The following is a 27221-nucleotide window of genomic DNA, read 5'->3' on the forward strand; positions in this document are numbered from 1 at the left end:
TGCTGATCCTCTGGTGGCACTGATTTCAAAGGACTTTTTTGTTGTCAAGGACTCACCATTTGTAGAGGACCTGGTGATCGATTGTGAAGGGCTCCAAAATCATAAAGGACTCGATGATCGTGAAGGATTCTTTGGTTGCTGTGAAAGACCCTCTTCTGGTTCTTTCCCTTACACTGGAATAAGAGCTGTTTCTTCTTCATCCTCATCACCATCCTCATCCTTGCTAACAGCCTTTTCAGGCTGTTTCTCCTCCTCTCCTGAGGTTTGTTTGTTTTTCCTCTTCCTCACAGGAGTAGCTGGCACCAGAACAGATTCAGTAGGAGTGTCTTTAGTCTGCATAGCCGTAGTACTTGTGACCACTGAAATCGGTATGGATTCAGTAGGTGTATTCATAATAGCTGTCAAAGTACTTGTCACAACTGAATCTGGTTCATATCGAGTGGCTGATTCCCTGATAGCTCTCAGCATAGCTATGGTGTTTGTGGCTATTGGCATGGGTTTGGGTCGAGTAGCTGTCTGCGTAGCTGCTGGGCTTCCGACAACTGGTGCTGTCTGAGTAGTCACAGTGCTCATTAGGGCTGGTGCTGTGTGGCTACAGTTCTTATTTTCTGAGATACAGTGGCACCCATCTTAGATTTTTGTTTTGCAGGGCCTGTTATCAAAGCAGTATGCTTGGTGGAAACTGAAGCGATTGCAGAACTCCTATAGGAGTACCTTACTAATCTAATCACATACCCCACCCGAAACATACTAAATAAATTCAGTAATAAATTCAGAAGCATTTTATTAATAACATAATGCTATTTTGTTTGAAATATAATGTGTGGGCCAGGTGGTGATTTGTTAACTGAAACCAATAAATATTGCCCTAGTATGCAGGAGACCGTGGGATACAGAAGGGAGGAGACTGCAGGACCCTGATTGTTGCTAAGAGCTGTAGATAATTGGGCTAAAAACAGACTTTTCAAGGTTGGAAAACAAGCAAGCATAATTGACCTATTTGGGCAAGTGGAAAAGCACTGCCTCAATGCGGCAGGGATATAAAAGGGATTGCTTGTGCTTAATAAAGTGATCTCGTTTGTCACCTCAAAACGGGGTCTGTGCCTCAATCGCTACAATGTAGTGGTTGCAGTTCAGTATAGTACGAGGAAGTGTAGTTCCCCCAGTTTAGCTTCTCTGGCTGGCAGCCAAACTGTGTGTCCTTATCCCAGACAAGGCCCAAAGTGTAATTAAAACCAAAGTTGGCTAAGTGATGCCCTATATTCTCAGGTGAGGTCACAGCTACACATATTGCAAGGTATATTACCATGAGGCCACAAATAATGCATATCACTTTCATCAAGTGCTTAAAATTGATAACTGCCAAAATGATGCAGAGAGCAAGTAAGAAATAACGTATCCTGTCTCACATGGCACATTGAGACAACCAGCTGTAAACAGAATTCCATGAAGGCATCATACGGTATTGTGAAATCATAATTCTCAGCAAGTAGATCACGCTTAGGCCATCATTGATGTTACATGCCTTTTCCCAGCACCACCAATCGATAAAATACAAAGTAAAACTGAGGGCCCCTATGCAGATGACCACCACAAGTGTCATGATCCATTTGTCGGCCATTAACACCTGCATCATTGCTGATTCAGAGAGGCAATTGGGAAGCCACGTGGTTCATCCACTTGTGAGTGAGATCTCCCCACTCTTGCTGTGAGGGACTTAGCTTTTATACCATTGAATAAACAACTTGCATCACCCCAAAAATGTGGAGTCTTTAGCCTTAGCTCCTTACTGCCTTTCTTTCTCATGCTTTCTTGCACCAGCACAGTCTACTGATAATAGCAATGTGAGAAGTTACAGGCTGAACAATAATGCGATACGAATCATCCATGGATCTCCCACATTGCTCTAGGCCTCTCGATCAGGCCCTGTCACTTCATTCGGTCCTCTGACCCATGGAGGATTCATATCCTGAATAATTAATTCATTTACAATCTAAATGTGACATAAAAATAATCTAATTGGTTTTAAAATTAGGCACACAGGTATTGCCCTCTGCCCCCTTATTTTCCCAACTTATGATCTGGTTACAATGATAAGACAAAATTAACAATATTGGTAAGTCTCATTGTCAACAGATTCTCTTCTGTTTGTGAAAAACAGTTGATGTTCATGTTGATCTTCATATCCATACGAGGTTTTGTGGGTAGTATCCTCTCTCTTTTCTTCCAAAGGTGCTGTCTTTGGCTTTCTTTGTCCCCTTTTCTTCTGCTTAAGGAGTCTTAAATTACACAGAAACAGCTTCTTCATGCAGCGTTTGGGGATGGGAGGTTCAAAGACAAGTTACTTATTCTAATTCTTGCTTTTTATTGTGAGGGTGATCAAACACTGGAACAAGTTTGCCCAGAGAGGTTGTAGAGTCTCTATCTGCGGAAGTACTCAAAACCCAACTGGACACAATCCTGGGCAATCTGCTCTAGGTGACCCTGATTGAGCAGGGGTTTTGGACTAGATCAAGCTCCACCAGGGGAGGTTTAGGCTGGACATTAGGAAAAAATTTTTCACAGAAAGGGTCATTGGGCACTGGAACAGGCTGCCCAGGGAGGTGGTCGAGTCACCTTCCCTGGAGGTGTTTAAGGCACGGGTGGATGAGGTGCTAAGGGGCATGGTTTAGTGTTTGATAGGAATGGTTAGACTCGATGATCCAGTGGGTCTCTTCCAACCTGGTTATTCTATGATTCTATGATTCTATGATTCTATGAGTCAGGAGGTCCTTTCCAACCTCAGCCATTCTGTGATTCATGTTAACCACAGGCTTGGCCTGCCGTCTCCTCCTGGATGGCTTTCTTGTAACAGAGGAGGCCATCCCTCACATCAAGGTCTGGTATGGCATATGTCTCTACCAATCAACGCCTACTGGGTTGCAGCCAATAGTGGAGCTAAAAGTTCTATTTGGTGGCAAACGCAGAGGCCAACCCAGTCTTGCCCTTGACTATGTTAGGAGGTGCTTGGCCAGCCCCAGTCCTTTCACCTGGTTGTCAATGCAGCATTTCACCTGCCTCATCCTGTAGCAAGTTGCTACCATGGCAAAACACAAGCAAATTTGCATTAGCAGAACAATTACAATAAGGTGCAGAAGCGCACTGGAGATGCCAGTGACCATGGTGGTGAATAAGTAGATCCGATCACACAGGATCCGCAAAATAAAATTCTACACCATCTAGTTATTTTCTCATATAGCACCTGGTTGCAGGGACATTCTGTCTAACTTTCAAAAGTATACATTTACTTAGATGAAACTTAACTCTACTTTAGCTTAAATCAAACATTCCACTTGTGTAATAGTAACTACTTCTTGTATCAAATCCCTCCTTTTCTTTTTGAACTTTTCAATCCTCATCTAAAGGTCCACACTACCCTTTCCCCCACAGGATAACAAGTGTATTAGGTTTGTCTATAGATCCCAGTGTGCAAAGACAAGACCACTAAATCAAGGTTAAATCAAATATGTTTTATTGTTCAAATAACCTATTACACCTGGCTACAATAAAAAACTTATCATCTTACTGACCTATGGATTGGTGTCATTCCAATGAGCAGGAGAAGGAGATGGAGCATGGTGCTCAGATGGTCAGAGTCCATAGGTCCTGCACCTTCAGGGCATCCCCTGGTAAAAGGCGTGCATGTATTCCTTCTCAACTCCTACCCATCCAGCCCAGCTCCTTTTATCTTCCTTGGGGACTGGCAAAGGGTTAGCAGCATCACCTGCCCTTCACTGTGAGCTCCTGAGTAGCTGAGTGCCAACTTGTTTGTCCCAGCTAACAGCATTAGGACACCAGGCCCTATCTCCATAACAACTACAAAGGTATTTATACCGCAATGAATACTTCTCAGAATTCATTTACACACATTCCCTCCTCTTAGCATACATGCACTGTCCTCTGGTGGTCTTTAGGTGAAGGCTCTGAGTCTCGATTGATGTTGAACTTTCCACCTTTCCTGGCTACTCATGCTCTTTTGGGCTCTGCTTCAAGGTCTTGTAAATACCAGGCAGTTCCAACGCTTTTCTACTTTTTTTTATCTGATTCCCTGCCTGTTATCTGCCTAGTTAAATACAAACAGTCACATGCTTTCTCACTGCAAGTTGGCTAAGAATTGTTGCTTAAGCTAATTCACTAATTTAAAATTTGAATGTACAATACTTTATATATATATAATTTTTCTATATATATCATGTCCCACAACAGACCATTATTTATTATCTCTGATACATGCCACCACATGGTCCGTTGTTGGGACATGATGATATTCAACTACTCTAAACTTATCTAACGTAAAATTTTAGTATACAATACTTTACCAACTTATATGTATATAATTTCTCTCTATCATGTCCCACAACAGACCATTATTTATTATCTCTGATACAGCAAGGCAGAATAACACCAACATTGTTAATCTACCTCTGTTCTAGAAATATGATCCTTTTCAAAACTATGCATTTTAAATGACTTAATACCAAAAAGATGATCCCTATTATGACAGCGATTAACATTAAGGTTTGCAACAAGGAAACAAGCCACCTGGTCAGCTATAGTCCACTTATATGACTTAAAAATTTATTCAGCCAATTGTTTTCTGCATCCTCTCTAAGATCCTGAGCTTGCTGGGCAACAGCCTGAATTTGTTCTATCTGCTTATTAAGATCTTCCATTACATTTGGGATATGGATGCAACAATGATCTGTGTCCAGATTCAGATCCCCACAGACTCCATGCTCTTGGCCAGCAATAAATCTAAAACCAGGTGGTGTTGCAATACTGCCTTAGCATTTTCTAACAGCTGCTGTAAATTCACATTCAGTAACATTTCTTTTATAAGTGACAAATCCATATTCATGGGGGTTGGGGTTATACTATGATAGAAGGTATGGTCTCTGATTAGCACCTGGCTAGTTAACATGGGCAGTTTATACACAAAATCACAGCCTCTGATAATAGCTACATTGCAAGCACACATTAGACATGGTCTGATTATAAATTTCATTAATTTGGACATATTTGCACATAGTCCTAAAACATCCCTTCTTTGGTGTAAAAGCAAGCATCACTCATCTTAAGGACATCATCTTTGTATATGAATCCCAGCCCCCTTTCCAAACTGCGGGCTTTCAAATCTACCAATTGCCATTTCCCATCAGACACCCACATGTGATTGTCCAGGGAGTAGAGCATGAATCTGTTTGTGTTTACCCCCAGGGCTACAATGGGGTAAACCTTTTCAATGTGAGCCTCAACCATGGTCGGGACATGGGTGATGCCAGCATTGAGGACCTGGTCATGGGTGAAGTTGACAGGCCTCCACCAGTCTTGGAGCTACCGCTCCTTCCCTGTGGCTGCATCCCACACAATCTTTTGGATCTCGGTGAGGAGGACGCTGTTGTCACTGTCTCTCAGGACACTGCACTCACATCTAGGCCTGGATGCAACTAAGAGCAAGAGAGACATGATTTTGTTCTATGCCTAGCGCTCACAACAGCACCTGGTGGTCTTTTCCACCTAGGAGTTAATGGTTCCGAGTCCCAGGACTTGATATACACTCAATCTCCAGGGTGGAACGGATGTGCTGGTGTATCAAGCTCTAGGGATTTGTTAACAGTCACAAATTTCTGCAGTTCCAGGAGAGTCTTTCCTAAAGATATCAAAGAGTTATTAATGTCCAAATTCCCTTTAACAGTGTTATCCCTGGGACATCAGGTTTCTTGATTAAAATTGTGTTGTCTTTCCCTTTGGCTATTACTTCAGCCTGTTCAGGAGGGCCATTTGGCTTTTGACCCCATACTTTGGCCCCTTCATCAAACCCTTTATCTCTACAAATGGTGGTGTCCTGAGGTGGATCCCCCCTTTTTCTCTCTCTTTTTTTTTTTTCCTTTTTATTTATCACTAATTGTACTATTCTGTCATGGGGTTAAATAATCAAACCTTGTTCACCATTGTTTAACAGTATTACTTTGATTTCTCCTTGATAATCTGCGTTAATAAGTCCTCATATAATTTAGAGAGGTAGCATTTTGTCTTTTCGTATACATCAAATTTTGTATCAACTAGAAATTGCTTTCCTACATATCCAATAATGTCATCGTTGCTGAGGTTCTTTTTACTTTTTTGATCTCGCTCTCTATTAAATCCTTATATTATTGATACACATAGAGCACACACATATTAAACTTGTAGATATCCCACAATTACACACACACAATAATAAATCTGTGTGTCTGTTTTAAAAATTTGGTTGCCAGTTTACAATCATTAACACAAATAAAATAACCACACAAAAAAGACATCAAATTTTCTCCCTACCCTTTTTTTTTTCCAAATATCCAGGAATGCCTGATCCACAAACACATTGATGGTCAGTGCTCCATTATTTTGAAGAGTCATCCCTCCATATTTTAATAAAGCCTGTTTGAGTCTTCCACAATAATCACTGAGGTGCTCATTTTCATCCAAATTAAATTACACATAGCATTAGGATTTAGCATCGCTTGCAAAGATACAGGGCTAATTCCTGCAGTTCGTATAAAAAAAAAACCAAACCAAAACTGGCAGAGCCGCGTGAAGAACCCTCCCTCCCAAAAAAAAACCAGCTGCATTTTGAAATAAAGGAGTGGCATTCCCACACACACAGTGCCTGCTGGCTTCAGTGCAGGAAGATGACAAAGCAACAGAGAGAATTAATTTACTCAAATAGTTGCGACTTTCTCCTCATAAATTTGATAGCTGATTTATCCCAAACATTCTCGAGATTAGAAACTCAGCAGTAGCCACTGCTTTTTGTTGAAATTAGCAGAACTTCTTGACATAGTTTAACTGCGCACTTTGTAACTTTTCCTAATACCCCAGCTAAGGACATCCTTCTTTTTTTATATTGGCTATTTTAAAATCTTGCTGTCTGCAGCCTTCCCGTTCAAAGTTCCCAGGTAAATTCACCTGTTTGCTGGCTAAATGGACGTTTGAGGTGGAAGGATTCAGAAAGATGTCCTGAAGTTTTCCATATATCAGGGAGAACTTTGCTCCAGCATCAACTAAGGTTCTTCAAAATATCTGAAGCCCTTGGCTGTCATTTCATTCTCATTTATTACACTGGACTATCTTCCTAGTCTCTTTCCATGGGTATAAGCCAGAATATGACTTAAAATCCTCCCTTTCCCCTGGAACATCTGGTCCACCCAAAGGGGCCCACCGCGCACAGATAGGGAGCCCCGTTGAAGTTCAGGAGGAGGTGCCATGGGCTGAGTTACCCCTGGATCTTTGGGTTTAGAATTTTTGCACTTACCAATCATTTTCAGCGGGATACTTAGTATTACACCCTCGAGCTGCAAAAGCTGATAAATTTGTGTTCTGAATGTCAGTTTGGAATGCACCTTGCATAAAAGAATGTGAACTCAGAATTAAAACATTTCTTAGAGTTGTCCTCTCCTTTTCCTGTATTTATACTGCACAACCCATATTGCAGCTCTTTCGAACTTATTGGCAAGGAACGTATTCTGACACTGTAACATTGTGATTTGATTCTGCAAATCAAACAGCTGTTGCTCCATGTGGAAGCACTCTGACAACAACCATTCTCTTTGTTGGTGCTGTCTCTGATATGCCGTTAACAAGAACCATGCTTACACTATCTTTCCTTTTTCGTTATGTAGTTTCTGCATATATTTTAACACATCTAATGGTTTAACCTTTTTTAACTGTTCTTTACAATATTTGCATGGTCCTCCCACTCAAGCCCACTCAAGCGCTAAAGAGCTATATGGGAGGACTTTCCATCTGGGAATCTCAGAAGGGGCGTCTTCCCCTCACAGAATCACAGAATCACAGAATCACAGAATAACCAGGTTGGAAGAGACCCACCGGATCACCAAGTCCAACCGTTCCTACCAAACACTAAACCATATCCCTCAGCACCTCGTCCACCCGTGCCTTAAACACCTCCAGGGAAGGTGACTCAACCACCTCCCTGGGCAGCCTGTTCCAGTGCCCAATGACCCTTTCTGTAAAGAATTTTTTCCTAACGTCTAGCCTAAACCTCCCCTGGCGGAGCTTGAGGCCATTCCCTCTCGTCCTGTCCCCTGTCACTTGGGAGAAGAGGCCAGCACCCTCCTCTCTACAACGTCCTTTCAGGTAGTTGTAGAGAGCAATGAGGTCACCCCTCAGCCTCCTCTTCTCCAGGCTAAACAACCCCAGCTCTCTCAGCCGCTCCTCATAAGGCCTGTTCTCCAGCCCCTTCACCAGCTTTGTTGCTCTTCTCTGGACTCTCTCCAGAGCCTCAACATCCTTCTTGTGGTGAGGGGCCCAGAAATGAACACAGTATTCGAGGAGTGGTCTCACCAGTGCCGAGTACAGAGGGAGGATAACCTCCCTGGGCCTGCTGGTCACGCCGTTTCTGATACAAGCCAAGATGCCATTGGCCTTCTTGGCCACCTGGGCACACTGCTGGCTCATATTCAGTCGGCTGTCAACCAACACCCCCAGGTCCCTCTCCTCCAGGCAGCTTTCTAGACAGACTTCTCCCAGTCTGTAGCACTGCATAGGGTTGTTGTGCCCCAAGTGCAGGACCCTCTCACTTATCCTCTCACTTAGATTTAAACAAAACCAGCATTTTATTCTGTCACTTGTCTGACTACACCAAATGTTTTACCACAAAGAGGAGCTTTTAGCAAAAATCATCATAAAAGCCCAGATTCTCAAATACTCAGTGAAATCAAGTTTTACTCAAGTTATTACAGCAAGAAAGAAAATAAATTATTAGTAGTGATCAACCACAAGTTAACAGTAACGGCTTGTCTCCCCACCCTTGCTGCAAGGGGCTTAGCTTTTATACCATTGAACAAACAATTTACATCACCCCCAAAAAATGGAGTCTCTGGCTCCAGCTGCTCACTGCCTCTCTTTCTCACCCTTTCTTGCACTAAGAATAGCACAGCACAATCACACTGATAATAGCAGTGTGGAAAGTTACAGACTGAACAGTGCGCATAGCAATGTAATACAACTCATCCATGGGTCACCCATATCATTTCAGGCCTGTCGATCAGGCCCTGCCACTTAAAATAATTTTCTCAAAGGCAGCAAAAACCAGCTGCTTGCTTTAATTTCCAACCCTTCAGCTCTCAAGGAAAAAAAAACTATAGCACTTTCTAGTTGCACTTTGCAAATCTCACCCTGATAAGCTTTGAAAAAGGAGCTTCAGGCTTTCAGTGCTGCCACTCTGCCAAGTGAACCTTATCAGCAGAGCTGGCCAAAGCTGCTGGCTGAGCTGCTACCTGCACTGAGCCTCACAGCACAGACTTTTTTTTCCTGCATTCCCGGCTGAGCAACTATCTGAGCAAGTTAGGTGGGCAAACGATCTGGAGTGATTCAGAGGGGTCTGGTTCAGTTTGGTTTGGCCCGATTCACCTCCTCACCTTGGGCACCAAGAAACAGAATGCTTGATAAGCCTTCTACAGTAAGGCAAGTAGCTTGGTGTATAAGGGGAAAACAGTGGATGTTGTTTAATGGGCAGTGAGGTAGACTGGAACTGACTGGATGGCCAGGCCCAGAGGATCAAAATTCAGTTGAAAGCTAGTCACTAATGATGTCCCCCAGGATTCTATACTGGGACTAATAATTTTTGCTGTCTTCATTAATGACCTGGAAAATAGGACAGAGTTCATCCTCAGCAAGTTTACAGATAATACAAAACTGACACGTGTGGCTGATATACCAGATGTTTTGCTACCATTCAGAGAGACCTTGACAGGCTGGAGAACTGGGTAGAGAAGAATCTCATGAAATTCAACAAGTGGAAACACATAGTCCTGCATTTGGGGAGTACTTGCTCCAGGTGACAGTACAGTCTGCAGGCTGACTAGCTAGAAAGTAGCTTTGCAGAGAAGGAAATGGATGTACTGGTGGACAAGAAGCTGAACGTGAGCCAGCAATGCACCCTCATGGCAAAAAAGGCCAACAGTGTGCCTGGATATATTAGGAAGAGCACTGCTAGGAGGTTGAGGTTGATCCTTCCTCTCTACTTGGACTGTACCAGGTTGTTTAAATATGTTATGGAGTCTCTATCCTTGGATATATTAAGAACCTAACTGGACATGGCCCTGAGCAACTTGCTGTAGGTGACCCTATTTTGCGCTTGGACCATTTCTGTGCTCCATCTAGATTGTGAATATTCCTCTTAAAATGTCAGTGCCACAACCTTATGTACTTTTCCAGTGTGTGTCTCTGTATTTTAATAGGGATAAAATCCCTGTTTATAACTCCAGTGATTACATTAAAACTTTCTGCTAAAGCAAGCTTACTTGAGTCACTTTTTCACCATGACCTTAAAAATGATTTTCAGGGTCTTCTTTTCAGGTTGCAGCCCCTCATTTTATCACCTGCTAGAGCTTTAAATCAGCATTTGAATATGAAGAACTCATAGTGCAACTCAGTAAATCAGAAAAAAGAGAGCTTTGAAGAATGGGTAGTCATTTACAAGCTGATGGGAGGTCTTTGACTTATTTCTGATTTTTATGAGTGTTTCCTGAAGTCACATAAAGAAGTGAGAAAAGTTTCTGTTCATTTACATTATTAAATAAGATATTTTGAGTGCAAGTAAGGTAAGAGAAAACTATGAATATTTCAGTACATAAGGATTTGAAGTGTTTCAGGGAAGAAAACGAAGAGAAATTTTTTTCTGGCATTGCATATTTCACCCATTGTGTTCTTACAGTACACTTTATTCAGTGTATGTTAGTTCTTTCTGAAAGCTGACAATATTGGAGGTACTGTAATTTGCCTCTGTTGTGATTACTATAGAAATTACTTTTAGTTCTTTAGAATTGTGATGAGTTGGTATGAAATGTTTTCAGTGTTCAGTTTAATTGCAAGATTATTGCAAGTATTCAGATTATTGCAAGTCTTTTTGTGAAGGCATGCTTAATTAAGAACTAAACATTTATATGTGCAGCTTCCAGAATTATGTTTGTGTATATAGGTAGCTTAAAGTGTGTTGTCTTAATATGGTATAAGGTTTTGAGTCTCCTCTCAAAATTTGACAATAGTTGCGCCTAATGTATGCAACTGTAGTTAGAGAAGAATCAGGTCCGTGAATGGATTTTTTTCTAAAAGTTCTTTACCTCAAAGCAGTAAGTAGGTTCGTGTGCATATTGCTTCTGGCTCGATAAGTGTATTTGCTGTTGCAAAGCAGACTGTAAACTGTTAGAAAAAAATTCATTAATTTCAAAGCTTATAGTATTCTCTTCTTGATGTCCTGCAAGCTCTAAGCAGACCTTAGATTAGTCAAAGCAATAATATATAAAATGATTTTTTAAAATAATTTAGGCCAAAGCAGCATTTTAAAAAAGGAAAAATAAATGAAGTATGTCCATGTACTCATGTAATAGTATGTGAAAAAATCTTCAGCTATTCCCCAGATTCAATTTGAGTGAATATTTTTCTTTTAAGATCTGAATAAGGATAAGTGACAAAAAGCAAAGAAGTTTCTGCTGAACTTTTAATTTTACATTTTAATTTTATTCAGAGACCACGATGCAGACATCAGAGACTGGGTCGGACACAGGTTCGACTGTGACTTTACAGGCATCTGTGGCTGGCCAGGAAGCAGTGCCCACACAGGTAGTACAGCAGGTACCAGTTCAGCAACAGGTAGGTGTCTGTTAATTTTGGGAAAACAAAAAACCCTGGCAAGACAGAATGATGCATTTCAACAGACGTAGTGAAGAAATGACTTTGTACAAGGCTGCAAATGCAACTGTTTTACACTGTTTTATTCAATTTTAATTTGCTGTAACTAAAATAGCTACATAAGCATGCAGTTTTCAGGGTTCATTTCTTGACCTAGAATATCTGGCAACCACCAGAAATGCATATGCATGATTCTAAAAGCAGATTACTATGAAATGTGTGCAATATCTCATTAAAAATTGCATTCGTTTAAGTAACTGAATTGTCACATTTATTCCTTCAAAATGTCAATAAGGAATATGGAATTTTTTTAAACTAAATACAATATAGATGTAAAATACAAAAGCAATGTCATTTTGTACCTATAAGCAGTTCTTGCCAACTGCAGAAAGGTATTTGAAGTAAAATCATATGTAATGCATAATTTGGATTTGCCAGAGAATTAAATGGGCTTCTGAAGCAGCCAGCTCAGCACACACTTCTGTGACATCATTAATCACCTATGCAACTGCACCAATATTAGAGGGAGTGGTGCATGGGAAGGTTAAGGAGGGAAGTACAGTTAGAAAACAGGAACTGAATGTGAAAAGCTATGACTTTTGTCCAAGACTCCTTTAATATGCGTAACTTATCTTATTTAAAAAAAAAGTTATTTCTTCCAGTTGGAAGGGACCTACAATGGTCATCTAGTCCAATTGCCTGACCATTTCAGGGCTGATGGAAAGCATTGTCCAAATGCCGCTTAAACACTGACAGGTCTGAGGCATTGAACATCTCTCTAGGAAGCCTGTTCCGGTGTTTGATCATCCTCCCAATAAAGAAATGTTTCCTAATATCTAGTCTGAACGTCCCCGATGCAGCTTTGAATTATTCCCACTCATCCTGTCACAGGATACCAGGGAAAAGAGATCAGCACCTCCCTCTCCACTTCTCCTCCATTCCACTGTCACTGTTTTAGGTTCTTTGGGTGAAATCTGATGTTCTTTTTCAACAAAATTCGGCTTTACAGTCATTTCAAAATCAACACTATTAAACCTGAGACTTACTTGTTAAATTATCCAAGTCTTTTTCTGTGCTAGTGAAATACTGTTATCCAAACTAAAATTTCTAGCATTTTGTTAAGTTTAGTTTTAAAATTTAAGGTGACTAATTTTTCTTCATTTCTTGGCAATGCTGTTTAACTGCTTCATATGTTTCACTAATAATTTTTCCTGGTATACAGACTCAGTTTATAATGTCTCATATTTCCATTCATATCACTTTTACGTATATATATACCTCAGAATGAATTTGCTTCTTTGTTTATAACCACCCCCCCAAAAAAAAACGACAAAACCCCAAAAACATTTTGTCAAAACCTTTAAGCATTGGGTACTTAATATGAATTTAAATGCTTAGCTTTGTGTACTCGCTCAAAGTACATCCCTACTAATTTAAGAATTGGCTGAAATCACTGAATCACAGAATGCTGTGCAGCAGACTACACAGCATCAGAGATGATGAGAAAGAGATCAACTGGTTCTCCTCTGAAATCCTGTAGCTTCAAGAGCCTGAACCCCCAGCTGTACTGAAGGAGGAGCAGGAGCAGTTTGCGCTTATTGGGTTGTGAAGTGGAGACTCCCATGATGGTGGAGGGTGGAAGCTTGTGACTTCTGGCACTGGGAGGAAGGCTCCTTTTCCACCTGAAGATTTGCAACTACAAAATAGAAGCACCGTATTCATAGCAGATGAGGAGCTGGGAGATCTGTCAATAAAACCATCCATGCTGGTGGAACCCAAGTCATGCAGTAGTGAGGACTCATTGCTGAGGGGGATGGAGACTCCCATGTGCTGAACTGACCAATTGTTTAGGGAGGTTTGCTTGCTGGGGTCTTGGATGTGGGACACTGTTGAAAACCTGCTAAGGCTTCTCTGGCTCTCAAGCTATTAATCTCTGCCGCTCTTCCATGTGGGCACCAATGATACTGCCAAGGGAGACCTATCTGGAAAGCATCAGGTGTGGTGATATGACTGTGGGGGCAATGGTCAAGGACATAGGGGCCTTGGAGATATTCTTCTTGATCTTACTGGTGAGGGGAAAGAGCTTGAGGATGAGGGGATGGATCCTGCAGGTCAACAATAGGGTGCGTGGCTGGTGTTGGCAGCGAGGTTTTCATTTTTTACAGAATCACAGAATGGTTGTGGTTGAAAGGGACCTCTGGAGGTCATCTTGTCCAAGTCCCTGCTCAAGGAGGGCCACCTAGAGACGGTTGCCCAGGACCGCGTCCAGATGGCTTTTGAATATCTCCAAGGAGGGAGACTCCACAATCTCTCTGGGTAACCTGCTCCAGTGCTCAGTCACTGTCACAGTAAAAAAGTGCTTCCTTATGTTCAGATGGAACCTCTGGTGTTTCCATTTGTGCCCGTTGTCTCTCGTCCTGTCGCTGGGCACCACTGAAAAGAGCCTGGCTCCACCTTCTATATACCTTCTCTTCATGTATTTATATATGCTGATAAGATTCTTCTTGCCCCAAGCCTTCTCTTGTCTAGGCTAAACAGTCCCAGCTGGGAGCCCAGAACTGGACACAGGACTCCAGGTACACAGTACTCAACTGGTGCTGAATAAAGAGGAAGGATCACCTACCTGGACCTACAGGCAATACTTTGCCTGATGCAGCCCAAGGATACCATTAGCCCTCTTTGTGGCAAGGGCACACTGCTGGCTCATGTTCAGCTTGGTGTCTACCAGGACCCACAGGTCCTTTTCTGCAAAGCTGCTTTCCAGCTGGCTACTTCCCCAGCATGTACAGGTTGTCATATCCTCCCCCCACCCCAGAAGCTGATGAAGAGGGCTGCTGCTTTGCTGAGTCGGTGTGGAGAGGGGCCAGACGGAGGTCTGGTGGCCACTCCACATCAGCGGCCATATCAAAGCCCATCTGTGCAGCAAGGATAAGTAGGGGAGAATGGGCAATTATGTCTCTGCTACTTGTTTTCCTATCAGGATGACCAAACTGGCCCATGGTCACCCCCACACACACACATACCAACAAAGGTATGTGGAGGTACATCATAACTGTGAAACAAAACAAGACTCAGAGGTGATGCTCAAAACAAAAGTATTACTATGAGTTTTCTGTTTATGGAAACATCCTGATCTAGGACCCTGGAGTTCTCTGGATTCCTACACACTGGTGGGGGTTGGGCCCCTACCATTGGTGCCACCGATAAGATTGGGCTGACTGGCACCCCAGATGTTATCACTACAGAACGGACTATAATAGAATGAGAGGAGCAAGCATAAATTGGAGCTCCCTCTCAGCTGGTCTGAGACCCCCCATCGACGTCATCAACAATCCACAAGCACCTGAATGTTTGCAGAAACTTCACTCGCAGCAGCTTTGAGGAAACTCTAAAGACTCTATCACTGAACTCCGTACAGGTCGTATAGCCCTTTCCAAACCCTTATAGGATGCTAATATTGGTCTAGACTTAAGCTTATATTCTTGACTTAGAATTGTAACATTATAGGTAATAAACTAAATGTTTAAATACAATTCTGGGTCCTACTCTCTCTGCCTCAGGGTGTGACAGAAAAATTGGCGCGGAGAGCAGGGTCACTAATTAGTAGCACAGTATTTTATATTTTAGGCACACCTTCCTGCAGGGGTGGTTGCTCAATGCTTACCAGATGGATTTTGTCACAACCGATCATTGTGCATCTATTTGAGGGTGGTAAATTTTACTGCCTGACCTTCGGGTCTTATGGACTGATCATGGTTTTGGGCTTTACCAGATAAGTAAATACGGTCCCTTATCCGCACCCATTTTCCAGTCTGTCTAGACTAGCGGACTTTGTGTTCGTTAAAAGGGGAAAAATACCCCAATTCTACTGTGTTGCTTTGTTGAGACTGTACTTGTTTAATTGGGCATCACTCTAAGTTCAATTTCAGCCGCCCCCAGCACCCCAGGCTAACCCCTGAGGGTTGTTGGATCGCAAGGGGGATTGCACCTAGCCAAATTAGTCTGGCCAAACCTGTTAAAACAGAGTTTTCCTCAGCAAATCCTGGGAGACCAGCCTTCTAAGTGTTATGGTTGAATTGAAACAACCAGAGTCCAAAAGTGGATCAATTGATTATTTATTCAGATAGGAAAACAAAAGCAGCGCTGGGCGGCCGGGGAGTCGCAGCTCCACCAAGGCTCGCAAATTCAGGTAAATTGAGCAGCCCCTTTTATCCCCCCCGCCCCAAGTTAGAAAGCGCCCCTTGGTTTCTTCTGTGTAGGTGGCTTTCCTCACTTGTTTGCTTCAGGCGATTTCAAAGGGCTTGGTTGCAAAATCAGTAGATACAAGGCACACATTGTCATGGAAACCTTTAGCCTTTGTTTAGGATAGCTTTGTGGTTTCGCCTTTCTTGTCAAACAAAAAGACCACCGTTGCTCGTTTAGTCGGCCTGATCGGCAAATTACTCTCTATTACCCATTACAATCCCCCCTTTCTTTTGTTTACCCGTAATTTGCCGATCAAACCTGGATAATACTTCACGAGCGGCATCCAGGTCATGATTTTCGTTGGGTGAAATTGTCATTTCGAGTTCTGACTGCTTCATCACCATTAATTGTACCTTCTCCAACCTGCTTTTAACAAAGGTTACAAGTTTATTAATAACACAAGGTCCAAAGGTGAGAGCCAATAGCAACATAATGAGAGGTCCTGCCAAGGTAGAAATCAAGGTGGTTAGCCATGGTGATTGATTAAACCAAGACTCATACCAGGTGGATTGGGCCTCTCGTTCTCGTTTTCTCTTTTCTAATCCTTCTCTTAATTTAGCCATCCGAATCTCTGACTACTCCAGTATGGTCAGCATAAAAGCAACATTCTTCACCTAAGGCAGCACACAATCCTCCCTGTTGTAAAAACAAAAGTTCCAACCCCCTTCGATTTTGCAAGACTACCTCCGATAATGAGGTTAGTGATTTCTCTAGGTAAGAAATAGATTTCTGTATTCGGGCTAGGTCCTCATCTACCGCAGCTCTTAGGGAAGTTAGGCCTTGATGTTGTTGGACCAACGAGGTTATCCCAGTGGCAGTCCCCGCAACCCCCCAACCAAATAGGGTAGCCAGAGTGATTGCTGTTATTGGCTCTCTTTTACTAATTTTATGTCCCAAATGGTTCCAGTGTAAATACATGGATTCTTCTTCATGTAGGAGGATTCTAGGTATCACAGTAACCTGCACACAGAATTCTGTTCCTTTGAGGACAGCAATAGATAAACACGGTGTCAATCCAGTTATGGAACATACCCACCAGGCTCCCGGACTTGGTAAAACCCATTTGACATCATGTGTAAAATTTTGCGTATGGTTGGCACATAGTGCATTCCACTTTATTTTTCTCACACACCAACCCCTTCCTTTAACTTGTTGGAGGGTTATCCCAACTTTTAGTTACATTCGGGAGGATTGTCCTCTATAGAGGTATTAAAAGGAGATGTTATGGCCATCCCTTCATAAAAAGGGGTTTTATGTCATAGCATAACCAACAAGAATTTGTAAAGGTGGGATTGGTGGTGTTCAGAGCCTGATAGGCCGCTCGCATCACAGACCATAAAGGTTCACTTTCTTCTATTTTACTGGAAACCTTTAGAGGTGCCGGGGCCGTGAAATTCTCCTGCCCATTAGTTGGTGTGATCGTACTTGTGGCAGTGTTGGCTCGTTGGCTCTTCAGGGAAGTCTTAGGTTGGCTCGTTGGCTCTTCAGGGAAGTCTTAGGTTGTCTCTTTAATCCTCCTGTATTTACGGTGCCATGTGGACTCAACGCAATCCTCCGCCTTGACCTGCTTAAAGGATCCCTGGTTCTTATTGAATTATTTCAAAATTCATTTGTTTCGCTACAAAGCCTTTTCCAAGCAAACCTCACAGCACACCTTTTTACACTTTATGCCAATCAGCCTCATATACTTCCCAAAGTTCGGGTATCAACTGTTCCCACCTACAAAATATTGTACAGATCTCTGCCTGTATTCCTTCTTCAACATATATGGTATTACTGCGACATTTCATGCAATAAGACTGTCTTTTAAATGAGACACAGAGACACTTCTTATCACACCTTAGACATTTGCAAATCACCCAAGCCCAATGTCCCGAGAGAGGGGTGGTTTCAGACACGGTATTCCAAAAAAGGTTCTCAATCCTAGGAGTCTCGGGTATTTCAATTTCTTTCGTGAGGAGTTTTGAGGAGACACCTGGAACCACTGACACAGGCTGTGTCTTACTTCTCCCTGGGGTAACTCATTCATCAGTATTTTGATTCCTCCTTTGAATCTTCAATCGAAGATCCCCTGGTTCAGATGCCACAGTCCATTTTTCTGGGTACACAGGTCCCTTGACTCTACTGGCATGCATCCATCCTTTTTCTGCGGTCCGTACAGCAGTATCTGTAGTGAGTAAAACAACGAAAGGCCCTTCCCAATGGGGTGTTAGGGAGGTTTCTTTCCAAGTTTTAATTAAAACCTGATCCCCAGGCTTTATTCAGTGTATGGAAATGTCCAAAGGAGGTCTCTGTGCTACCAGACCGTTTCTTCTAAGCTCGTGTCTTCTTTTTGAAAGTTCCAAAATATATTCTGTTAAAATTTTATCTTCAACTTTTGGATGTTCTATTAACATTCCAAAGTCATAAGGCATTCCATATAACATGTCAAAAGGGGATATACCAGTATCAGTTCTTGGTTGAGTTCTAATATGGAGTAAGGCTAGTGGTAAGCACTTAACCCAACTCATTTTTGTCTCTACCATTAATTTAGTTAAATGCTTTTTAATTTCTCCATTCATCCTTTCCACTTTTCCAGAACTTTGTGGATGCCAGGGTGTGTGGTCCGAATAATTCGGTTGTTTCTTTTATTATTTTGGAAATAAAATGTGGGCCTCAGTCTGAGTCAATAACAGCAATGGTTCCATATCTAGGAATAATTTATTTTAATCACTGTTTTTGCTGTAGCCCTAATTACGGGGAAGGCTTCCACAAAATAAGTAAGGTGATCCACCAGAACCAATAAATACTGGTATCTCCCGACCTTTGGTAGTTCAGTAAAATCTATTTGTACTTTTTCAAAGGGCCTTTTAGCCAATTCATGCCCTCCTTGAATATTCTCTCTGAGTTGTCATTTATTTACTTTATGACACGTTAGGCATCCTTCTAAAATCTTTTTAGCCACACAGTGTAGTCCGATACAAGTATAATGTGTTTCAAATTGGTCTACCAAGGCTTGGACTCCCCAGTGAGTTTTAAGATGTAGTTTATGTAATATTCCTCTTGCTAGTCCTTTTGGAAGGACCTCTCGGCTGTCAGGTAATAGTCATTTATCACCATTTCTTTTGGCCCCAATTAGTTTCAATTTCTCTAGTTCCTGGAGAGTAAATGTCTTACCTACTCTTAGCTTCTCAGGTTCTTCTCCTACAGTTTGTGTCTGTACCACTAATAGTGCAGCCCATTTAGCTTCTGCGTCTGCTAAGTTATTTCCCCTGACGGTAGGGCTTAATCCCCTTTGGTGTCCTTTTACATGGACTACTGCTATCTTGAGGGGGGTCCTTAATGCTTTTAAAACTTCTAGAATTAGTTTTTCATGAACTAGTCCTTTTCCCTGGGTATTAATCAAACCCCTCTCTTCCCAGATTTTCCCAAAAGTATGTACCACCCCAAAAGCACATTTTGAATCTGTGTATATAGTTCCAATCTTGTTCCCTATTAGCCTTAAAGCTCTCAACAAGGCATATAATTCACATGGCTGTGTGGACCAAGTTCTATTTAATGGTCCTGATTCTTTTATCTGAAAGGTGTGCCCATCTATAACAGCATACCCAGATTTCCATTGTCCCTCAATCACCCTTGAGGAGCCGTCTACAAACAGTTTCTCTCCCTCATTTAATTCTTCTTCCTCCAAATCCTCCCTTATTTTAGTCTGTAGGTTTATTACCTGGAGGCAATCATGTGTTAAATCTTCTCTGGGTTCCCCATAGAGATATTGAGCTGGGTTCTGGATAGAGGTGGTCTCTATCTCTAGTTTAGGGGAATTAATCAAAATCCCTTCATATTTTAACAGTTGGCTGTCAGTAAGCCATTTATCGGCTCATTGTTGCAGTACTCCGTGTATGTTATGGGGCGTATATACCTTTAATTCAACTCCCAGGGTGACTTTTCTGACTTCTTCTACTAATAATGCTGTGGCCACTATTGCTTGTAAACAGGTGGGCCACCCTCGGCTGACAGGGTCCAGTATCTTTGAATAATACCCCACAGGTTTTCTCTGCCCTGCCCATCCTTGGGTTAAAACCCCATACGCTGTCCCATTATCTACACTGATAAAAAGTTGAAAGGGTTTACGAATATCGGGGTAAACTAAGGACAGGTGCCTCTATTAAATCTCTTTGTATCGCTTCCCAATGACTTTCATCTTCGGGAGTCCATTTTACCAACCCATCTTTGGTCAGTTTTTCATACAAAAATTTTACCTTGCTACTATAGTTCTCTATCCACTGTCGACAATACCCCAATAATCCTAATAATTGTCTTATCTGTCCCTTGTTACTGGGTGTAGTTAGAGATAATATTCCTTTTATTCTTTCGGGATCCAGTTTCTTGTATCCCTTCGTAAGCCAGTGTCCCAAATATTTTACCTCTTCTTCTGTAAATTGTAATTTAGATTTTGAAACTTTCAACCCCTTAAGGCCTAAAAATAATTCAACAATTTGATACTTTCGGCTCTAACCTCTTCTTGGGCCTTCCCGGCAACCAACAAGTCATCTACATACTGGATCAAAATCAGGCCTTCAGTTAATTCATAAGATTCTAAGAGTTGTTCCAAGGCCTGCCCAAATAAGTTTGGGGATTCTGTAAATCCCTGGGGCAATACAGTCCATCGTAATTGTTGTTTTCTATGTGTTTTAGGGTCCTCCCATTCGAATGCAAAATAATCTCTACATTTTTCTTGTAAGGGACAAGCCCAAAAGGCGTCCTTTAAGTCTATAACACTATACCATTTATAGTCTGGACTTAATTGGTTTAGTATAGTGTGGGGGTTGGCCACTACAGGAAACCGGGTAATCGTTTGCTCGTTTACAGCTCTCAAATCTTGTACTAAGCGATAGGACCCGTCCAATTTCTTCACCGGTAATATAGGAGCATTATGAGGAGACATACAGGGTTCCAAAAGCCCTTGGGCCAAAAGTCTCTCAATTATTGGCTGTAACCCTTCTCTTCCATCTCTAGAAATCGGGTATTGTCTAATCCTAATTGGTTGGTCCGGATCCTTCATAGAGATTGTGATCGGTTTGATATTTAATCTTCCCACCAATCCTGGACTATACCGAGTGTCCGGATTAATTTTGGCTTCATCTTCCGCGGTCAAAAAACATAATTTTACCTTCAATTTCTCTTGGTCTGCTTCTAAACTGATTCCCAATTCTACCATTAAATCTCGTCCCTAAAGGTTGTATTCGGCTTCCAGGACCAAGAGGAATGTTCCCACCCCATATTTATTGGGAGTTTCTATGGCTACATTCCTTATCAGGGGTACCTTGAAAGGTTCCCCCTTTGCACCAATTACTTGGAGTTTGTCTTTAGATTCGACACATCCAGAGGGCAACCTCTGAACAGTTGATCTTTTGGCACCCGAGTCCACAAGGAACTCACTCATGCTGAGGACCCAATTTCAATTTTATCAAGGGCTCTGAAACTTTAGGAGTCCCCAGCAAATAGACCCCCTGACTCCTCTAATCTTCTTTAAAGATTTCCTCATCCTGCAGCCTCTTACGACAATTTTTCTGCAGGTGTCCTTTTTTGTGGCAATAGAAACATTCTATTGCCGGGGGGCCATTTTATATCTCCAGCAGGACCGTGTTGGTGTCTCTGGTCCCAGTGCCTCATACCTGCGGTTCTGATCATTCCTCGCTCTTCATTAGTAAACAAAATCTTTAAGATGGACTCCATCTCATCCCAGGTGTAAATATTGGGATGAGAAATTGGTCAAAACGTTCAGCAATCCCTAGTGGGTCTTCTAATAAGCACCCCATTTCCTTTTCTCTTTTAATGGGAACAAATTTGCTGTCTGAGTTCTACTCAAGATTCATAAAAAGGCATATTCACTCTCCTCTTCACTAAAGAGTTGTTTGCTGTTAACATATATATTTAATTGCTGACATATCCAATCCTCAGAGGATCCATAAATTGGCCAATATAAGCCTGTTCTTATCTGCTTACCTCCCCATACTTCCATACAATAATGAATCATTTTCTCTTTGGACTTCCCTCTTCGAGAGCGAAAACTATCCCAATGTTTAATCATTAATCCTAATGGGCTATCTAGGGGTATATCAGGAAGCCCACCCCCACCCCTTTTCTCCTGCATGGAACCAGAGGCTTTACTCTTCTTCTGGCCCATCTTCCGAAAGTGCCTTCTCACACACAATCCTCTCACTTCCCTCCGTTCGTGGCCCACGTCCTCGCGGACAATGGGAACCGCACTATTTGGAGGTCCACACTCACTTCGTCCGGTGGACTCCTAAGTCCGTTGGACGTCTCACTCACTCGCACTCCGGGTACCCAAAATCCCTGACCAAGCGGTATCCCAATATACTTACTCCTTTTCCGAGTCTTCGCTTGGCTCTTTGTGCACAAAAATTACGGGGAACTGCAGTATTTCTTTTTTTTTGTTTGTTTTCCTATCTCCGTTCAGAAAATCCAGCTGAGTTAGATCGGAGCTCTCCTCCGGGACCATCCGAAGATGGGGCGTCCTCCCAGAGTCGAAGCCCGAACCAACTGTCTGGATCCGAGTCACGGCACCAAAATTGTTATGGTTGAATTGAAACAACCAGAGTCCAAAAGTGGATCAATTGATTATTTATTCAGATAGGAAAACAAAAGCAGCGCTGGGCGGCCGGGGAGTCGCAGCTCCACCAAGGCTCGCAAATTCAGGTAAATTGAGCAGCCCCTTTTATCCCCCCCTCCCCAAGTTAGAAAGCGCCCCTTGGTTTCTTCTGTGTACATGGCTTTCCTCACTTGTTTGCTTCAGGCGATTTCGAAGGGCTTGGTTGCAAAATCAGTAGATACAAGGCACACATTGTCATGGAAACCTTTAGCCTTTGTTTAGGATAGCTTTGTGGTTTCGCCTTTCTTGTCAAACAAAAAGACCACCGTTGCTCGTTTAGTCGGCCTGATCGGCAAATTACTCTCTGTTACCCATTACATAAGCAGTCTGCAATGTCACTAGACACGCTCTTGGAAAAATTTAAATGTAAACCCTCCCTACAAGGGATAGATTGGACAAAACATAACTGGAAAGATGAAGGCAAAATTGTCTCACGCATTGAGCAACTTTGCCTGGAAAATAAAGCTAGGAAAGGAAAAGGTAAAAGGGTTATTTGTGCAGTGTTAGGAGCTTATTTGTCTTGTGCTCAGAAGGAGGCTCAACCCAACCTCCTCATATAAGGATTTACAAGAGGAACTGGACAAAACAGTGTTGAATCGTTTAAAAAGGAGGAACTAGAATTGCAAAAGCAGACAGCTGCGAATTATAAACAGGAATCTGAGAATTTAAGGCAGCAAGCTACTAGCTTGGAAAGTACTCTCAGAGCCTGTAATTGGGAGCTTGTGAGTGTCGAGCAGGAGAAGGGGAAGTTAGCAGAGGATCTGAGGCAAGTTGAGCTTAGAGAACAAGCCTTAAAAACTAAGTTGAATTTGTTGTTATCCCAACTACTGCTCTCTAATGCCTCTAAGAAAATACAGAAGTTGGTGGTGGCAGCTGATCCTGAAACATGGGATGGACATATCTGGAACTCAGATAGTGAGGACGATCATGGTTATGTGACTAACAGCACAGTGACCCTGAGGCCTATTATCAAAACGGAGACTACTACTGAACAGGCAGCAGATGGCGTCGGGGAGGAAACTGTGGTTAGGGTCAGAACAGCCCCTTGGTCACCGGCTGAATTAGCCAATTTACAGGAAAAGTTTGCAAGGAAACCCCAAGAATCAGAGTCTGAGTATGTGTGGAGTTGCTGAACTGGGAGGAGATCGTATTATGTTGAGTGATCAGGAAGCTGGTGGATACCTGTTGTGTTTCTAAATTTAATTCCAGGGCAGGAAAATAGGTCTCTGACAGCCCGTGCAGCTTATTGGGCTGGAGGCATTGATCCACAGGAACGTGGAGATTCCTTGGTAATCAAAACCCCGTGTTTCTCTGATTTATCATCATACATACAGAAGGCTGCATGTATTCAGGCTATGTATGAGCGGGGACTAATACATAATTCTCCCATGCTGGCCCCAGTGGATCCAGATAGACTGACCCCACTGGTAAAAGGGTTACCGGATAGTCTGAAATCATACGTGGCAGGCATTCAGGATCGGATACGGCAGGCAAAGAAAGCTAGGGAGTTTGGTAGGAATGCTCAGCAACAACGAGCCCAGGCCATTCCTACATGGAATGAGGTAATCCAGGAAATCATAAGTTATGGTAGTGTAATGAGTAACAGAAAGTAATTTGCTGATCAAGCCAACTAAACGAGCAGCGATCTTTCTGTTTCAAAGCACAGGAACATCTTGTTTGGTAAGAAAGATGAAGCCACAATGCTATCTTAATTAAAAGCTAAAGGTTACCATGACCATATACGTTTTGTATATAGATAGTATCTACTGAATTTACAACCAAGCCTTCTGAAACCTCCTGAAGCAAGAGTCAAGAGCAACAAATCACCTCGGGCCTCAGCAGATGTGGATTAGCCAGCTCAAAGAATGCGGCCTTGTGGAGAAAGGAACAAATTGCCCAGAGATAAGGAGAAAGGGAGGAAGGGGAGTTAGGAACTGTTTGATGAGAAACAGGACTGCAACCTTGAAGACTGCTGAACTGAGACAACTCTGTAAACTTAGCTGATTTATTATCTGGCCATATGGAGATTGCATGTACCCTAAAGGAACGGGGGGGGGCATCTTCAAAGATGTGAAACGAACTCGGAGGGGTATAAAAGGGGTTGCTCAGCTTACCTAACTTTGCGAGCCTTGGTGGAGCTGCGACTTCCCGGCCGCCCAGCGCTGCTTTTGCTTTCCAACTAAAATAAATAGTAAATTGATCCACGTTTGGACTTTGTGTTGTTAACTCAATTATAACAGTAGGAGAATGGGGTGGTCGATCACTAATCCTCAGCCACATGAGCCCAGGGAATCTTATCAGAGAGTACGATTCCTGGATACTAATGTTGCTAGAGGCTCCGATCGATCCCTTCAAGGGAATCGTGAGTGGCACCACAGAGCCCCTGCAGTTACTTATGGTAATAAAGCTGGTGTGGGATGGAATTATCCTTATCAGCAGGCAGTCAGTGCAGGCATATCAAAATCTATGTTGCAACAGGCTTCTGTGGCAGAATTAACACAACTGCTACGGGCTGTGAAGGGACAGTATCCCAAACCCCCTGACCTACCCTCTGTTCACACTGCTCCTTCTCCCTCAAGCGAAGCAGAAGAACTAGGGAATTTCCAGCTGGAGGACTCTAATCAAAAAACCTCCATTTCCCGGGCCATGCAGTGAGCCATCCTGAAGCTCGGGTTCTGGCCATACAATGGCTCACAAAACCATTATGTGGTGCTAAGACTCTGTTAAATACTCCTTCCCCCACTATTGTTCTCCCTGTTGGCAAGCAGAAAACTTGTGTTGAATTTCTGATAGATACTGGTGCACAAGTATCAGTGTTGTCACAAAAGACAGCTAAATTATTAGGCATAAAAGGTGGCCAACCTTACATTGAAGTTATGGGAATTGATAATATAAAACACCGATGTCCCACGGTGCTTGTTAGAATTGGCTTACCAGGACAAATGAAACAGTGCCTTACACGAGTTTTGATTGGTGCCACCCATGTAAACATTTTAGGTTTTGATTTGTTACAGGGAAGGCGGTGGAAACTCCCTGACGGTACAGTCTGGAGTTTTGCTCATAACACAAATCCATTAGAATTTTCCCCTGAACCACAGATGAATCAGGCATCTGTGAAACATATTTCCTTATTGGAGGTTTCAATTCCTCTTCCCCATTCTAAATTAACTAATGTAAAGCAGTATCCACTTCCAGCTGCAGTGATAAAAGGAATTGACGGGGTGGTGCAGGATTTGGAAAACCAAGGCATAATATCACAAACACACTCCCCGTACAATTCACCTATTTGGCCAGGAAAAAGGCCAAATGGGGATTGGAGATTGACAGTTGATTTTAGATGGCTATAACATAATATCCTAAACAACTGGTCTTGGTAAAATTGCCTCATATTGGCAATGTCCCAATGATACTGACCAAACCCAAAAACATTTATACGTGGGAGGCTCAGGATTACTCTGAGAAAACACATCGAATCTTAACCAGATGGATCTTCCCGTCCTTTTAATAGGACAGAGAAAGTTTTCTTTTGTTTTACAGGCAATGTATTGCACCTGGCACAGAGGACTTGACTGGATCGAGATTGACTGTCCAGCAGGACAACTTCTGGCTATATTACTTATAATTATCATCTTAATTGTAATTGTAGTGTGGAAACACAAGTTTTAACTTGCTAAGAACAACAGACATTGTTTATATATGTTTTATGATAATTATGTGAATAGTTTTATGGTTAAGGATAAGTGTTGATAGACCTGAGTGAATTAAGAATTAAGCAATCTCTGCTTATTAATTATGTATAAAAATTTTGTATTAGTGCTAGCAACTATATTTTCTGTGCTGTATTTACGTGACATGCCATTTAAGGTGAATCAGAAAAAGCGAACTGATGAGGTAATAACCGATAATTTAGCTTTTGATATGGTTAAGGGGTTTATCCATTTGATAAATTTGACTGGTGGAGGGTTGTGCATAGAGTTGCCCGAGAGTGCAGGCAAGGGAATACCATTTGGAACATTCGATATAGACTTAAGATCAATATATGATTCATTTAGACTGACAAGCAACACCCAAATGTTGTGGGAGACTGGGAAAACTTATGGAATGAATCCACAGCAACAGAGCTCAGAATGGATTATTCGAGCCAGGGTAGCCAATTTATCAGGTAATTTACAGTGTATCAAAGAGGATATATATACCAAACACCTTCGCAATGGCACGTCAATAACAGTGGGGGAAAATATCAATGAAATGTGTGAAGTTTTTCCTTGGTGGCCTCCCAGTGAACAGTTTACGCCACTTAGACATGCGTACACCATACGGACTAACTTGACCTCGTGTTTTGATTTCCCACGTACATTGGGAAAGGATTGTAGCTGGCCAGGTAGGAGTCGTTGGTACAGTTATAATGTGTCAGCTGATCGTGTCTGGTCATTATATTTTTGGGCAGGGTTAAGACCACAACAAGGACATCATCCTTTTGACCCTCTTAACCCTAAATCAACGGGGGTTAATGTATCGCATCCACTTTTTCCTTGTCAGACTGTTCTAAACTGTTCCAATTTTGGGAACTATCTTAAACCCATATGGAAAA

The 27221-nt window shown here is 42.3% G+C and overlaps 1 protein-coding gene across 1 annotated transcript in view; it reads left to right on the top strand.

Annotated features, from left to right (window-relative positions):
• Window positions 1–27221, top strand: part of LOC138733858 (transcription factor RFX3-like) — a 217481-nt gene that overhangs the window by 82145 nt on the left and 108115 nt on the right. The window contains exon 2 of the mRNA XM_069881364.1: window positions 11570–11694. Within this exon, the coding sequence (XP_069737465.1) occupies window positions 11578–11694 (117 nt within the window). The 5' untranslated portion in view covers window positions 11570–11577. The remainder of the gene's footprint in view (window positions 1–11569; window positions 11695–27221) is intronic.

Source organism: Phaenicophaeus curvirostris (genome assembly GCF_032191515.1).
Source record: "Phaenicophaeus curvirostris isolate KB17595 chromosome Z unlocalized genomic scaffold, BPBGC_Pcur_1.0 scaffold_52, whole genome shotgun sequence".
NCBI classification, from domain to species: Eukaryota; Metazoa; Chordata; class Aves; order Cuculiformes; family Cuculidae; genus Phaenicophaeus; species Phaenicophaeus curvirostris.